This window comes from Falco biarmicus, chromosome 3 (assembly GCF_023638135.1).
Source record: "Falco biarmicus isolate bFalBia1 chromosome 3, bFalBia1.pri, whole genome shotgun sequence".
Taxonomy (NCBI): domain Eukaryota; kingdom Metazoa; phylum Chordata; class Aves; order Falconiformes; family Falconidae; genus Falco; species Falco biarmicus.
The window spans coordinates 109,060,158-109,074,087 of NC_079290.1; the positions used below are offsets into that span (position 1 = coordinate 109,060,158).

Here is a 13,930-nt window from a genome sequence, read left to right on the forward strand (position 1 = left end):
GGTTGTCTGGCAGTCCCACCCTGTGCCCACACCAATGCAATGGGAGCATCATTTCTTGCCTGGACACTTCTGCTCCAGAGGCTTTGCAGAGCCCTTTAGGCTCATTTCCCTCCCAGCACCACCAGTTTGAAGTCCGCACTCCAGCAGCCACTGTAATTATGCACCATGGTGCCCAGCTCCAGCACAAAGTGACCCCCCACGGTCCTGGCTGACACCCCACTGGACAGGCCAGACCACAGGGGACCAGCTGCGTGGGGAGACCCATCAAAGCCAGCCCTTCAGAAGCCCTGCCACCACTGGGAGCCCAGCTTAACGAGGAGACACGGGCAAATCTGCGAGGAGAGGGGAGCAGCTTCCGTGGGGGGAGAGATGAGGACACCTTTGAATGTACTCAGGAGCTTCCCACAGAAACCTGTGCAGTGTCAGCAGTGGAATGGGGGCAGCGGGATGCCACAGCATTGCTGCGTGCAAAGGGTGATCTGCCCCTGGGTGTCACCTACTGCCGTCAGCCCCACGCTGGACGCTGCAGCACCAGGCAGAGGAGAGCCTTGCCACCACCCTTATAACCCCCCGACTTGCTCAGCACCTGGGGAAGGAGCCCAAGCCCCAGCTCCAGGGTACAGAGCCGGGGGGTGGAGGCCTGGGAGAGGGTGCTGGCAGGGTGCCCTCACCTCGTCGTGCCACCAACACCAGGGTGCCCATGCCTCGTCACCCCTCATCAGCACCAGGCTCCCTCAGGGACCTCCAGTGCCTCCAGCTTTGCCCAGTGCTCTTTGCCCTGCAGCCACCCAGTAAGGTTGATCCTGCTCCGGATGCCTCATCCGTGCTGGCTGCCCATCCTCACCCTCAAGCAGCATCAAACTGGACCTCGAGGCAACTGGGCACCGCATCCCTGCTGCAGCACCAGGTCACGGCTGGTCCCTGGGCTCTGGGGGGATGGTGGTCTCGGTGCAAGGCACCCGCTTGTCGCGGTGGGGATGGGGCACGTTGGGACAGCAGCCCCAGCCCTGGTAGAGGCTGGGCTCAGTGTGACGCTGGTCCCAGCAGCCGGGGGAACGGGTGCCACTTTCATTTACTATTACCAAGCAGGGAAGGAGAAGGGGGGGGAGAGAAGAGCAGAGACGTGAGCTGGCTGTGAAACACCCGGACGTCATGCTCCTGACAGAGCAGATTAGGAGCTTTTGAGGCATTTATTAATGTTAGCAGAACAATTTGAAAGAATTTCCAGGGTTTCTTGTGTGACTCCATTGGCCCAACAGCAGGCCGAGCCCCTCCACTCCCCGCATGGCGCTGCTCCCACTGCTAAAGAGGCCCCTTGCCCTCAGCACGGAGTAATTACCTCGGAGATCTCAAATCCATTTTTATTTGTTATTCTTAATCTGAAGATTTTCTGCCTATTTTCCCTGGGTAATTCGCCCAGCAGGAACCCGGGCTCGGGAGTTTCCCTGCTCACAGTGCAGGAGCACAGTCGCAGTGACCCTCAGCAGGCAGGCTGCGGGGAGGGAACCGCTTTCGCAGACCCTCTGTCCCCCCCGCCGTGGTCTGTGCACCCTCTTTCCCACGCTGAGATGCTCAGCGATGGATGTGGCTGCCTCTCGCTGCTCTCCAAGCAGCATGAGGAGCCTGCAACAGACTGGGGTCCAGCCACAGCATCACGCCGTGGGGAATGATGCTGAGATCGGAGCAGGCATGGTGGGACGTGCCCCAGGCTTCTCTGCACAGCGGCGTGTGGGATCTGGAGCCAGCTTGCGACGCCCCATCCCACCACGTGGACCATATGGTTGTCACCCAGTCTGGTACAGATGATGGAGCCGTCTCCTTGCGGGTGCTTTGGTGCACAAACAAGCTTGCATTCCCTGCAACACGCCCGTGGAGCAGATCGCTTGAACCTCTTTGAAGGAAAAGAGCTAAGTTATTTCTTTGATTCCTTAACAAGCGTTTCAGCCAAGTGCATTGGAGTCCTATGCATTAAGCCCACTGCAGCGGGCATTGCACAAACACAGAGGCATTGCATGTCCAAGAGCTCCTGCATTAACTCATGGTATAGCGCACATCTGTGGCTATGAGCATCCACCCAGCAGCACCATGACAGGCTGTGCTGGGATGTGGGGAGACCCACGCTCTCCCAAAACCCAAACTGTCCATTTCAGCGGGAGGCTACAGATGAACACCAAAGGGAACCCGCCGCATCGCATGCAACAACTGCCCCATCCAGCCCCTCGCAGGTGATCTTCCAGCTGCATCTCTGGAGGCGATGCTCAGAAACAGCCCGCCCTTGATGCCAGAGGGTGAGTGAGGCCGCCACAAAGGACCCCTTTCAGCTGAAACGTTTCTCAGAAAATGTGCCGGTTTGGGAGACCTCTCTCCTACAGCTGGGCAATTCTGTTTGATGTTATGGACTGTCTGCACGTATCAGTCTCAAACAGCGAGCTCCATTTTGTTTTCCTGAGCACCATTTTGTATTTTCCCTATTCTGTGCCTTGGCCTTGACTCGGCGTATTGAGCCAAAACACCAGGAGGTGTCAGGGGAAATTCTTGCACTGGTGGAAAAGCTGTCAAGCCTGATTGCCCGTTCAAATGGAAGCACCTAGGAGCAAGCAGGTCGCTTCCCCAGCACCAACCGGGGTCTTGAGACAGAGTCTCATGCAAGGCAGACCTACTTGCTCCTTTCTAAAGTTGCATCGTCTAACGTCGCGCGAGTAGTGCACATTGCAATCTCATAGGTGCAAATTACGCAGGAGTCAAAGACCAGGTATACATGTATGTATATGATGTATAATTTATTTATACCTGCCACTTTATTTTTGTATGCACATCTGTATCTGTAGCCCTATCCATACTCATACCTGTACCCAGATCTACCAAATTCTAAATGCCATTTGGGATGAGTGAGGAAGCCGAGGCAGGGACTCACATCCAGAGGCTGTGTGTTTTGCCGGGTCCATATATCTCTTGCCTTATACCTATACCTATAGGGAGCAAGTGCTCAGAAACCTTTCCCAGCACTTGCGTGTGTGGCGGCGGCTCCCGCAGGGCTGTATTACAACCCTAACAGGCGCAGGCGCTGGGGGGTCCCACATCTAAGCATGCCGGGCTCAGGAAGGGTCCCACGGCAGCCACAGCTGCCCAGCCCAGGGGAGCCTGGGGACCCTCTGCCCACCCAGGGGTGCGTGGTGGGGTAGCAGGACAAGCCTGGGGGTGACACAATGGGGGATGCACTGAGCCCCAGCCTCTAGAAGAGCAGTGGGGGACCAAAGAGGGCCCTGAGCACCCTCGCTAATTGTTAACCCACTGCAGTCCTCACTCTAATTACTCTGCCGTCTCCCTCCCAGGCAGGGGCTTTGTAGCGCAGGCATGGGGAGGAAGGGTCAGTGGGAGCAGCCCTGTTCCCTTGGGCTTCAGTTCCTCTCCATCACAACTTCAAAGGCCTCCCAAGATTCACAGCAAGGCTCCCCCCCATGCAACAACGCCTTTTGCATCGATAATTAAACTCTTATCAGCACGGTTAGGCGCTCCTGCTCCCCGCTACCCAAAGACTGGCAGGCTCAGCCCCCGCAGCCACCCGCGGGTCTGCACACCCCACACTGGCCCCACAGCCCCAGCCCCACTCGGTGGGGGAACTACACGGGGAGGGCTCTCTGCAGCGGGAAGAGAAAGTCGGGGTATGGGAAAGGGGCAGGGAAAGGCTCCCTGAGAGGAGGGGAACAAGGGCCAGCAGCATTCATTTCCCATAAGCTCAGACAGGACTTTGAAGGGGCAGGTGGGGCCAGGGTGGGTCAGCTATTTGTGTCCCACCGTTTAATCCAGGGGCACGCTGAATAGCCAGCTGCGACCTTTCCGAATCGGGAGGCAAAGCCGACCAACAAAGCTGTGTCTTACCGGCCTCGGAGCATGGCAGGGGAACAGGCCGGCATGCTTTACTTCCAGCTTCCCCCTCCCTGGGACAATATTTATCTTTAAAGAAAGGAAAAGAGTCATGTAGTCACCAACACACGCGGCCAGCCCTTGGGGCTTCGCAGTCAGAGCAGCAAGTCCAGCGGGTAGGTCAGCTCTGCCCACGGGGGAGCTGTGCGCAGGGGCTGAGCCCCACCGAGCCTGGTGGGCATGGTGGTGGTGGGGTGGGCACGGTGGTGGCAGGGTGGGCACAGTGGCAAGGAGGTGGGCACGGTGGTAGGGAGGTGGGCATGGTGGTGGCAGGGTGGGCACGGTGGCAGGGTGGGCATGGTGGTAGGGAGGTGGGCACGGTGGCAGGGGGGTGGGCACGGTGGTAGGGAGGTGGGCACAGTGGTGGCGGTGTGGGCACAGTGGCAGTGGGGTGGGCACGGTGGTGGTGGGGTGGGCGTGGTGGCAGGGAGGTGGTACGGTGGTGGCAGGGTGGGCATGGTGGTGATGGGGTGGGCATGGTGGCAGGCAGGTGGTACGGTGGTGGCAGGGTGGGCACGGTGGCAGCGGGGTGGGCAGGGTGGCAGGGTGGGCATGGTGGCAGCAGGGTGGGCAGGACGGCAGGGTGCTGCACACCATCATTCTGCCGCAGCCGCAGCGGGACCTGTGCAGGCTTTGTCGAGCAGCTGCTTGTCCACGGGGCTGCAGGGACTAAGGGCACAGCAGGGGTGACACTCGCATCAGCACCCGCTGGCCTCGGCTGCCCAGAGAGGAAACTGAGGAAAGCACTGGGGGTAGGATGTAAAAGATGGCACCATATCCAGCAGGAACGTGGGATTTCCACAGTTCTGGAAATACCAGAATCAGGCTGGGAAAAAAAAATAATAATTTAAAAAATGAACCGTTTTCAAACAATTGCCATGAAAAGCAGTGCTGCTTTTTGGATGTGCCCTAATTCCCATTTCAGGATTTCTTCTCAGACCTCTGGATTGTCGCTGTGAACTTTCTGTATTTAATTTTATATCGTTTTGTAATGCATCAGGAGCGGCAATGCCCATAAGGACTGCCCAGAGGGTCACCCCTTTTCAGGGTACCACGAGCAGAAGATACTTTGATGTAGGAAGAAAGCTTGTTTGTTCAATCAGTGCTAACAAAAAGCCGCAGTTCAGGTTTTAAAAATAAAATGATCAACCTGATCCTTCCAGACCCTGCATGATATCATGTAAGATAATGTGCAGTGCAAGAGCATAACCTGTGGTAAGACCGAGGTGTCGTGAAATAATGTAAAAAATGAAACAAAACAAAACAAAACACCCTGAATAAAGTATTTCCAAGGCTAAAACCCTTGAAATTACAGGGCAGCATTTTTTTTTCCTAGGAAAAAAAAAAACAAACAAAAACAAAAAACCCACACATCAAGAGCCAAACAACCAAAAAAAAAGTGTTTTCTCTCGGAAATATAGGTGAGAAAATAGAGATGTAAAATGCTCGTGCTTCCTGCTCGGTTTGAGACTCCTGATGCTCGTGTGTGGTGGGACAGCCAGGGCAAAGTGAATCTGCAGGTTTAGGTGACCCAAATTAAAGCACACACGGTACCCACCCGGGCAGGGTGTTCTGGTACCGGGGTGCATCCCTGCACCGTGCAAACGATAAGTAAAACGATAAATAAAAGAAGATAAGTAACCGGCTGGAAACGTTAAAAATCCACGGGATGTCCCAGGGCTTGAGGACAGGTTGTATGGGTCCAGCCCTGAGGGGGGAGCACATTTCCACTGCCCCTCGTCCAGGGGCTCGTGCCAGTGGGGAAAGAGTTATTTTGGGCCCCGAGGGGTGGTTGGGCTTGTTGTAATTCAGGGCAGAAGCCAGAGGAGGAGGTGGGAAGGCTCTGGGGACGGGAGGATGAGAAAGGTCAGGGAGGCGAGATATTCCATGGAAATACCCGGTGTGAGCAGGAGAAGGAGCAGGACCGCGGCGAGGCTGGGGAGGGGACAGGCACCAGGGCGCACCGAGGGGAGCTGAAGGGTCCCTGCAGCCCTGGAGAAAGGCTTTGCAGACCTGGTGGCCCCAGGTCTGGCCATCTGGGGGTCACACGAGTCCTTTCCATCACAACGTCCCCAGCCTAAGGGATGGGAAGGCGACATGGACCCATCCATCAGCAGAGAGGAGCCCGTGCCTCACACACCAACCTCTCGGCATCTCATTTGGCTAAAGCCCTGCGAGAACTAATCTGTTCAGGCCACACGTCACCGAAGGACAACTTCTTGCAGCCCTGACCGGTGTCCCCAAACCCAGAAGCCTGAAGAACACCTAACGGACCTGCACTCGGACCTACACGTCCCATTTTCCACCAAGCTGCAGTCCCAGCTTCAGGGACAGGCTGAATATTTCATGCTACCAGTAACACACGACCATGACAGTCTTTAAAAATTATAGAGGAGATTTTGCTAACACGGAACACGCCTTTTCTGCTTGTGATAAGAAAAACCTGCGGAACACAGATCAGAGAAATGGGAGCCCTCGCCAGAGGGGTTTGTGCCGGGGTCCTCACACCAGTCCTGACTCCTCTTCTCACGGGTGTTGGGTTATAGCAAAAGTGGACACAACGTGAATAGACACAAATGCTTTTTCAGCTTTAGCTGCCCAGGTTTCTGACTTCTGCTGCATTTTTGGGGAGTCAAAGCTTACACCAGGGAAGTCCCTAACTCCATCTCAGGTCCTTATCCCAGAGCATGCAACTTCCCACCTAAACCCACCTGCCTGCTCGGTTATCTCCTGCCAGTTTGGGATTTTTGCAGATTTCCTACCCAAACTCCTGACTCCCCGCTGTCGCTCCCAGCCGGTCCCCGTGCTACCCACAGCAACTCTGGTGGGTTTGGCGCTGGAGAGCTGTGCCCGTGGCAGAGTCTGCGAGTCCGTCGGCCGGACGAGCCCTGCAGTGCCCCAAAAAAAGACACCCTGCCGTTCCCACTGACCCCTGCAGCCCAGTAGTCCTGGCAAAAAAATTGAGCTTTATCCTCTCTGGAAGATTCACTAGGGAAATGTGGATCTTTGCAAATGTGCTCGCTTATCTGGATTATCGGAAGGGGCTTTGGAATGCAGTTTTTCAGGCTGTTGGATGCCTTTTCCCTAATTTCTCCGAGGATGGCTTTTCCTCTCACACCAGTTGGCCACCCTAAACCATGCTTAGCAGTTTGTACCCCAGTGACATTTTTAAAGCAAGTTAATTTCTTATAAAGGCTTTTGCCTTACTTTGCCCTCTTAAAAATAGCTTTCTGAAACAGAACATCTTTCCAGACAAAAATACCAATACTAAAAACATTTGAGGGGACAGTCTGAATATCTCATGCCACCAGTAATGAAATATCGCAAGAGTCCTTTAAAATTGGATGGGAGGTACCTAGCACAAAAGGAAGGATGCAGTGACTGGTGTGTGCCCTTGATACTGGGATGGAGCTGGTCTCTCCAGCTGCAGCCAGCGCTGCTGCCGCTCACTTACATGGTAAAAGCATTTTAAATACGAGAAAACGGAGATAGAGCAGAAGATACCGCAGGCACCACCATAATACCAGGGATGGAAGAAAAAAAACCATGAGTGAGGGGAACCTGCAGAGCCCAATCTGCTTGTGCCCATGAGGGGTGCGAGGCACCCGGTTGCACTCAGCGTACTTTCACGGCAGAAAAATATGGTGTCTTTAATCTAGCAAGAAAAGCCTAACAAGAACAAATGGCTGGAAGGTGAAACCAGGCAAATTTGTATTACGGAAAAAGAGGGGTCCAATTTTTCAAGGCTGAGGCTGATGAGCATTGGAAAAAATTATTAAGGGCAGGGATGGATCTGCCTTCACCAATGTCTTTAGATAAATGTTGAATACCTTTCTGGACGGTATCCCTGGGCCAAACTCAGCTCATTAAGCTTTATTGGTGTGGCTGGACCTGACCCATGAAGGAGTTACATCCTTTATGTGGTTATTTATGACCCCAAGTAGCACACATCTACATGGGCGAGACATGTTTGGGGTTTTTTTGTTTTGTTTCTTTTTGAAGGAAATAACGACTGCATGATCCCGCCGCTCACTTTTCAACTACCAGGGCCGAAGGGGTTAATTGTTTCTCTGTGACAGAGGAATAATTTTGAGTGTTGGTCATGCAAACACGGCTGGGGTTAGGAGAATGAACTATCAAAAACTGTCAGGGTATGAATAGAGTTATCATATGAATGGATTTGCCCCTGGAGATAAAGGCAGCACTGAAGGCTGCCAGCGAGGCGAGCAGGGACGTACAAAACACAGGACCCGACCGAAACAAAGAGCGGAGGTGTCAGGATGGCTTGATGAAACCGGCGCATCCCGGAGCCTTGCCCATCGGGACCCACGTGCACCCACCCCAGCGGGAAGCGTGGGACGAGCCGCTCTCCGTCCCTCCCTGGGCTGAGCATCTTTGGGAGCTGGAGTTCATTTATTTTTCGTTTGGTGTTTGTTTTGGGTTTTGTTTGTTTGTTTGTTTGTTTTCTTCTTCTAGGTAAAATATATTTCTGATCATTTCTCAACAATCAAAAAAGGGAATTCCTTCATCCCTGTAGTTATTCATCGGGTTTTCAGCTGTACTCAAATTTAGACTCATCAGATCTATTTCCACTGTCACCAAAATGGGTGCCCATTTATTTCCACTGTAAATAAACCCCTCGTGATTTCAGGAAACAAGAATTCAAGGAGAATGAAAAAAAATCTTGCAGAGTTGGTGGGTTTTGTGCACTGTTGTATTATTTTTCTACAAATTCAGGGGGTTGATTTTCCAGAAGTTTTATAAGCTATTAATACAAGAAGGATAGAAATGAAGGTGAGATCAGAAAACATAACCCCATGAGCCCATCTAAAATCATGCAAGGATTCGCTTTATATCAGCATTTTGGGAGCAATCAAAAAATTACACACCCCCAAAATTATTTTCTTGTAATTTTTTTTTTCAAACATAGCCCAAATCCACTCCCTCTTTTAAACTAATGCTTCCCCATCCCCCCATAACCAAAAGTCTGTGTACCTAAACCCTCTTGTTTCCTATTCTTACAGAGGACCACGGCATCCTCACAGCCTTTTTACAACTGAAAAAGCTGTTTCCTCTCCCTTTCAGAGCTTTGCTTCTCCCACAGCCCCGACTTCGGCATTGTTGCGGAAGGGCTAGAAAAGTAGCACTGAAAAAAATGTGCGGATGAGTTTTTACCTCTTTTTCTGTTTGAGCAGAAGGGCAATTAATGAGATTACAATCAAGAGATTAGTGGGGGAGATTGCCACAGACCCTTCCCTGGCCCCGTTTTGGCAGCGCAGCAAGCTGCTGGGTTTTCCCAAGGACCCCGGTGCTCTCCCGCACCCCAGCCCTGTCGCAGGGAGGAAAAAAAAATGTCTCCATCACCAACCTTGTGATACGGGGAAAAGGTGAGCGTCCTTGTGTCAGCGGCTCTGCATCCTCCCCAGTACGGTCCCTCTACATCACCCTATCCCTGTCACCTGCTGTTTGCCTCAGCTGTCCCTATGTGCCCTGAAATGCTGGGGGAGACATCTCCAGGTCCCCGTTCTCTCTGGCACCATGTTCCCCACCAAGGTACCACCCAAGTTCATGGGTCTGTGCCGTGATGGGGAGGAAGGTCCTCCACCTCACAGACGGAGGGCAGAGCTGAGCCAGAGGCATCACCTGGGAGGGCGCAGATCCCAGTAGTAGCATTTGAAGTGTCATTTTCTGGCAGAAAATACATTTTTGTCACCCCCTGCCCAAGCCCCAAATGCGGTAATTTCTGCTCATCTGATTTGCTTTCAATCAAACAAGGATATTTCATATTTTATTATTTAACTTCAGTCCACGGCGTCACATAAGATACCCGCTTTAATGTAATTCTTGCCTATGCAACTCAGTGTGTAATAGTGTAAATATTTTAGTCTATCTATGTTACTGAAAATAACTTTCCTACCTCCCTGCTCTAAAGCAATTTAAGACAAAATTTCATCAGTGCTCCAAACAAAAATCTTCCACATCCTGCAAATTTTTACTCATTTAGGAAAAAATCTGAGCTTTGGCTTTCAATGTGTTTTGCAATGGCTGCCACACTGAAATGGGATTTCCCATGAAACGGCGATTCCTTTTTCCTCCCATTTCCAGAGCACCCACTGCATGCAAGACTGAAAAGAATAAACTTCTTGGAACAAATCTTGCAGGGAAGAGAAAGGTACTGGGAACCCTTGGAAGGGGAAGAAAATCAGAGTGAAGCCGTTTCATCAGGTTAATACACATCTTTATATAGTGATTGCCTCCCCATACGCACATGCAGAGTGCAGCAACGCACCCGCCTTAAATTTGTTTTGCAGCTGTAATCTTCTACCCTGCATCTCTCCAACAAGCGTGGGGTTTGCTGGGTGGCATGGCCAGAGATGCACGGCACGGAGTAGACCGTGGCAGCCAGCAGAGGTCACGGTCAGCAGCAGCCAGGCACCTTTGTGCACCACGACAACACCCTCGCACCGTGCCCGCGTGTGCCATGCGGTGTAGAAACGGGGTAGCAAAGGCCGGCAAGAGCGGAGTGCGGGAGACACCACGGCTATGTTACACTTGGCAGCATCTCTCTGTGTTTCTAGTCCCATCCCCATACCAGGGCACTCAGACCAGCACCGCAGCCACCCCTGCATGGATGCTCCAGCTCGTCCCAGCACCCTGAGATGCCAGGTGTTGGCAGGAGCCTGCTGCCACGTCCCCAGCTCCACTGCCCGTACCACGGGGCCTGGCTGGCACTGAGCTGCCCCGTGCTACTGCAGAGCAGTGCCCCACTACCCACGGAGGCACGAGCATCCTTGCAGGCAGCGGACGGAGCCCCACCAGCTTTCTGCAGGGTCCCACACTGTGTCCTCATGACGCCCAGCACTTTCTGCCCAGTCTAACCCAGATCCAACACGCTTGGTCTTCCCCTGAGCCGGGCTCATCCTCAGCCCCACACATCCCCCTGACCACAGCTGTTACTGGGACTAGCTTTCCTTCCCAGAAAGTCTTGTGGGAAACCCAGGTCTTTCCCAGCAGAAGACAGACAGTAGCCCAGGGCCTGGCTGTTCATACAGATGCCATGAAACCCACCCCAGCAGCCAGCAGTCTCCTGAACAGCGGAAAGCAAAGAAGCTCCAGCCTTGCATGTCCGTGCGCAGCGTTAGCTGAGTTCAGGTAGGGCTGCAGCCCTGAGAGCCCAGGGCAGCGCGGGCAGCATCCTGCACTGCACTCTGCCCAGGGTACGGGGTATGGGGCAGCTGCCGCACCGTGGTGCGGAGGGCAAGCAAGGGATGGGGGCATTGGAGTGCTTGGGGTCCCATTGTGCACCCACACAGCCCATCCCCAGCAGTGAGAACCCAAGGGCAGGAAAGCCAGTGGGGAAAGGAGCAGGAGGAGTGCTAGGAAGCATCCAGCTGGCAGAAAACGGGGTTAGGACCCACAGACAGCTGGAACTGGGTAATACAGGTGAGGCAAGACAGGCTGGTGGGAGGGGAGGTGCAGGTGGGTGTCGGAAGACGGTAGCAGGCACAAGGACCTGGCCCAGCAGGGTGCTGCAAAGTGCATGAGGCATCGTGGTGCCAGCCCGTGGGCCTCGGCATGCCAGAAGGATGGCAGGCTTGCAGGGGCAGGAGAAGGGAGGGATGCCACTGCCGCTGCTGGATAGGGACACCAGCACTGAGGCTCGCTGCAGAGGGCTGCTCCGTGCTGGCCACAGCTCCCAGGCATAGCAGAAGGGAGGAAGGATGCTGCTGCCAGTGCCAAGGACACGCTCAGGAGTGGGAACGGCAGATCTCTGGGTGATGAAGATCAGCAGACCTGGGAAGCAGCCGTGACGCCGCTGCCAGTGCGGAAGGCAGGCGAGTGGGTGGGTGGCAGGCAGCGGGAGCAGCGCTGCTGAACCCGAGGGGAGCCCGAGATGCCGGCGCGGGGCTGTGCTGCCAGCAAGGGCCGGGGATGAGCGCAGCCAGCAGCAGGGCAGAGTGGCCTGGCAGAGGGAGCAGGCCTGACCTGGCTTACACCGAGATGTCAGGAGAGAGTCCCTGGCTGCATCCCTGCTTTTCACTTCAGAAGTTTCCAGCCCTTTCCCTGGTGACAAGTTTCCCACCTGAGTGCCCTTCCAGCCCCTCACACCCTCTGCACGCCTTCCCGTGACCACCCACTCGCTCCACCGCAGCCCACACCACCTGGCCAGCAAGCACGGCCCCGTGCTGCCGCCAGCTCCGGTGATCGCCATGGCTGAGCTGGTGCCCGTGTCCCTGTCCCCTCTGCAGCCACCCCTGCACGCTGCAGCAGAGCCCTTGCAGGGGAGGCCAGGCAGAGCTGGCAGGCATTGCTGCAGACATCAAGTCCTCCTGCCCAGCTCCGAAGTTTAGCCTCTGGTGCAAAGCTCCAGGATAAGCAAACTCAGGCAGGCAGGAACCAGGAGCTGTGCTCCCCTGGGAGCATGAAGAAGCTGAGCCCATCGGAGTGAGCAAGCCCATGCAGACACATCCAAACCGCCGCAGCGATCCTGCGGGCCCCCCCAGTCCTGCCCTGTCGCTCCAGGGCCACCCCGGTTCCTACCTTCACTGGTGGTGGCAGAGAGGCAGGCAGCCAAAGCGATGACGATAGAGAGTGAGGATGTCAGGTCCCCCTGTGCCCATGCCATGGTCCGGCAGGGCCACCAGGCACGGGACAGGGCCACCTCGGTTGTCCCAGCACCTCTGCGAGCGAGTGCCCGGAGCTATGGCACACGCCGGCTAATGCAAAGGCACTTTGCGCACATTGCTCGCATCCACACAGGCGAGCGGCTCGGCAGGGAGGGAGCAGCCTGTCTGTCACCGCTCGCAAGCCAATGGGCTGGGTGGGCTCTGCAGCGAGCCCCCCTTCCCGCACCACACGCCACGCTGTACCCAGCCCCAGCATCCGGACGGCGGGCCCCTGCTCCCCGCTGCCAGCCAGCCCCCCTCCCTGGTGATGCTCCAGCAGCCCCCGCTGCTCCTCGCGTTCCCCATCCCTCTTCGCTGCTCTCGCCCGGCTGCTGCGCAAGCCAAACTTGCAGCTGGGGTCAGGCGTGAAGGGGAAGGGGTTGCCCTTCAGCCTCGGTGTGCACAGAGGGGCAAACCCCTTGGACGTGCTCCCTTGCGTGTCTGGGACCAGGGAAGATGGGCAGAATTCCCCCCGTCTCGACGCTTTTCATCGGTCTGGGATAGAAGCTCTCCGCTCGCCCTTGAGCTGGGACAGCGGGAGCAGGGGGCAACACGGCCAGGGCTGGCAGCACCCAGCCTGCTTATAGCCATGTTGGCTACCTGAGAGAGGACCAGCCATTTCAAAAGCAGGGTTTGGGAGGACGCAGCAGTGTTCCCAGGGTGGGCGAGGGCAGGCACTGGGCAAGGGTGCCGTGCGACAGGGGTCTGAGCTGCCTTGGGAGCACAGAGCATCCTCTCCTCCTGAGGAAGGCTTTGCACCCCTCTTACTTGGAGCTTCCAGAATTGCCAAGCCAGCTGAGTACCTTGCTCAGCATTAAACACTCGGCATCTGTCAACAGACCCCCTACAGCAGCCACGACTGTTTCCCCATCTAAATGCTGAACAATCGTTTGTACCTGCCCACGGTAACCACAGGTGCTGACTCCCACCTATGTCACGTGCGGTGGAGTTATTCGCTCTTCCATGCGCTGGTGACCAGGGGACCAATGTGTGATCGCTGCCCCCAGCAACTCACCCCAGGAAAAGGCATCTGAGGGAGGACTGGAATCTTTCTGTTGACTGTCGGGCCACCCCAGACTTGCTCAGTGGTCTCAGGGTGGGGAGTGTCACACACCCTCCACCCCACCCTGGATCCCAGTGTGACCCTTGGAGATGCTGGAGCCCATGCTGGGGGACCCCACGGCACCGCCAGCAGCGTCCTGCATGCTGGGGGGAGAGGAGCTCCCTGCCCGTCTCACAGCACGTGGTGGCAATGGTTCCCCATTCAGAACAGATGAGGATTGTGTCTGCAGGGATGTGCCTGCACCCCTCATCACCAGGACCTGGGAACGGCCCAGGGC

At 55.3% G+C, this 13,930-nt stretch overlaps 1 protein-coding gene across 1 annotated transcript in view; it reads right to left on the reverse strand.

The window, feature by feature from the left end:
- Positions 1–12,632, reverse strand: part of EPHA8 (EPH receptor A8) — a 51,538-nt gene extending 38,906 nt beyond the window's left edge. The window contains exon 1 of the mRNA XM_056333481.1: positions 12,466–12,632. Within this exon, the coding sequence (XP_056189456.1) occupies positions 12,466–12,550 (85 nt within the window). The 5' untranslated portion in view covers positions 12,551–12,632. The remainder of the gene's footprint in view (positions 1–12,465) is intronic.
- Between the last annotated feature and the right edge of the window lie 1,298 nt (positions 12,633–13,930).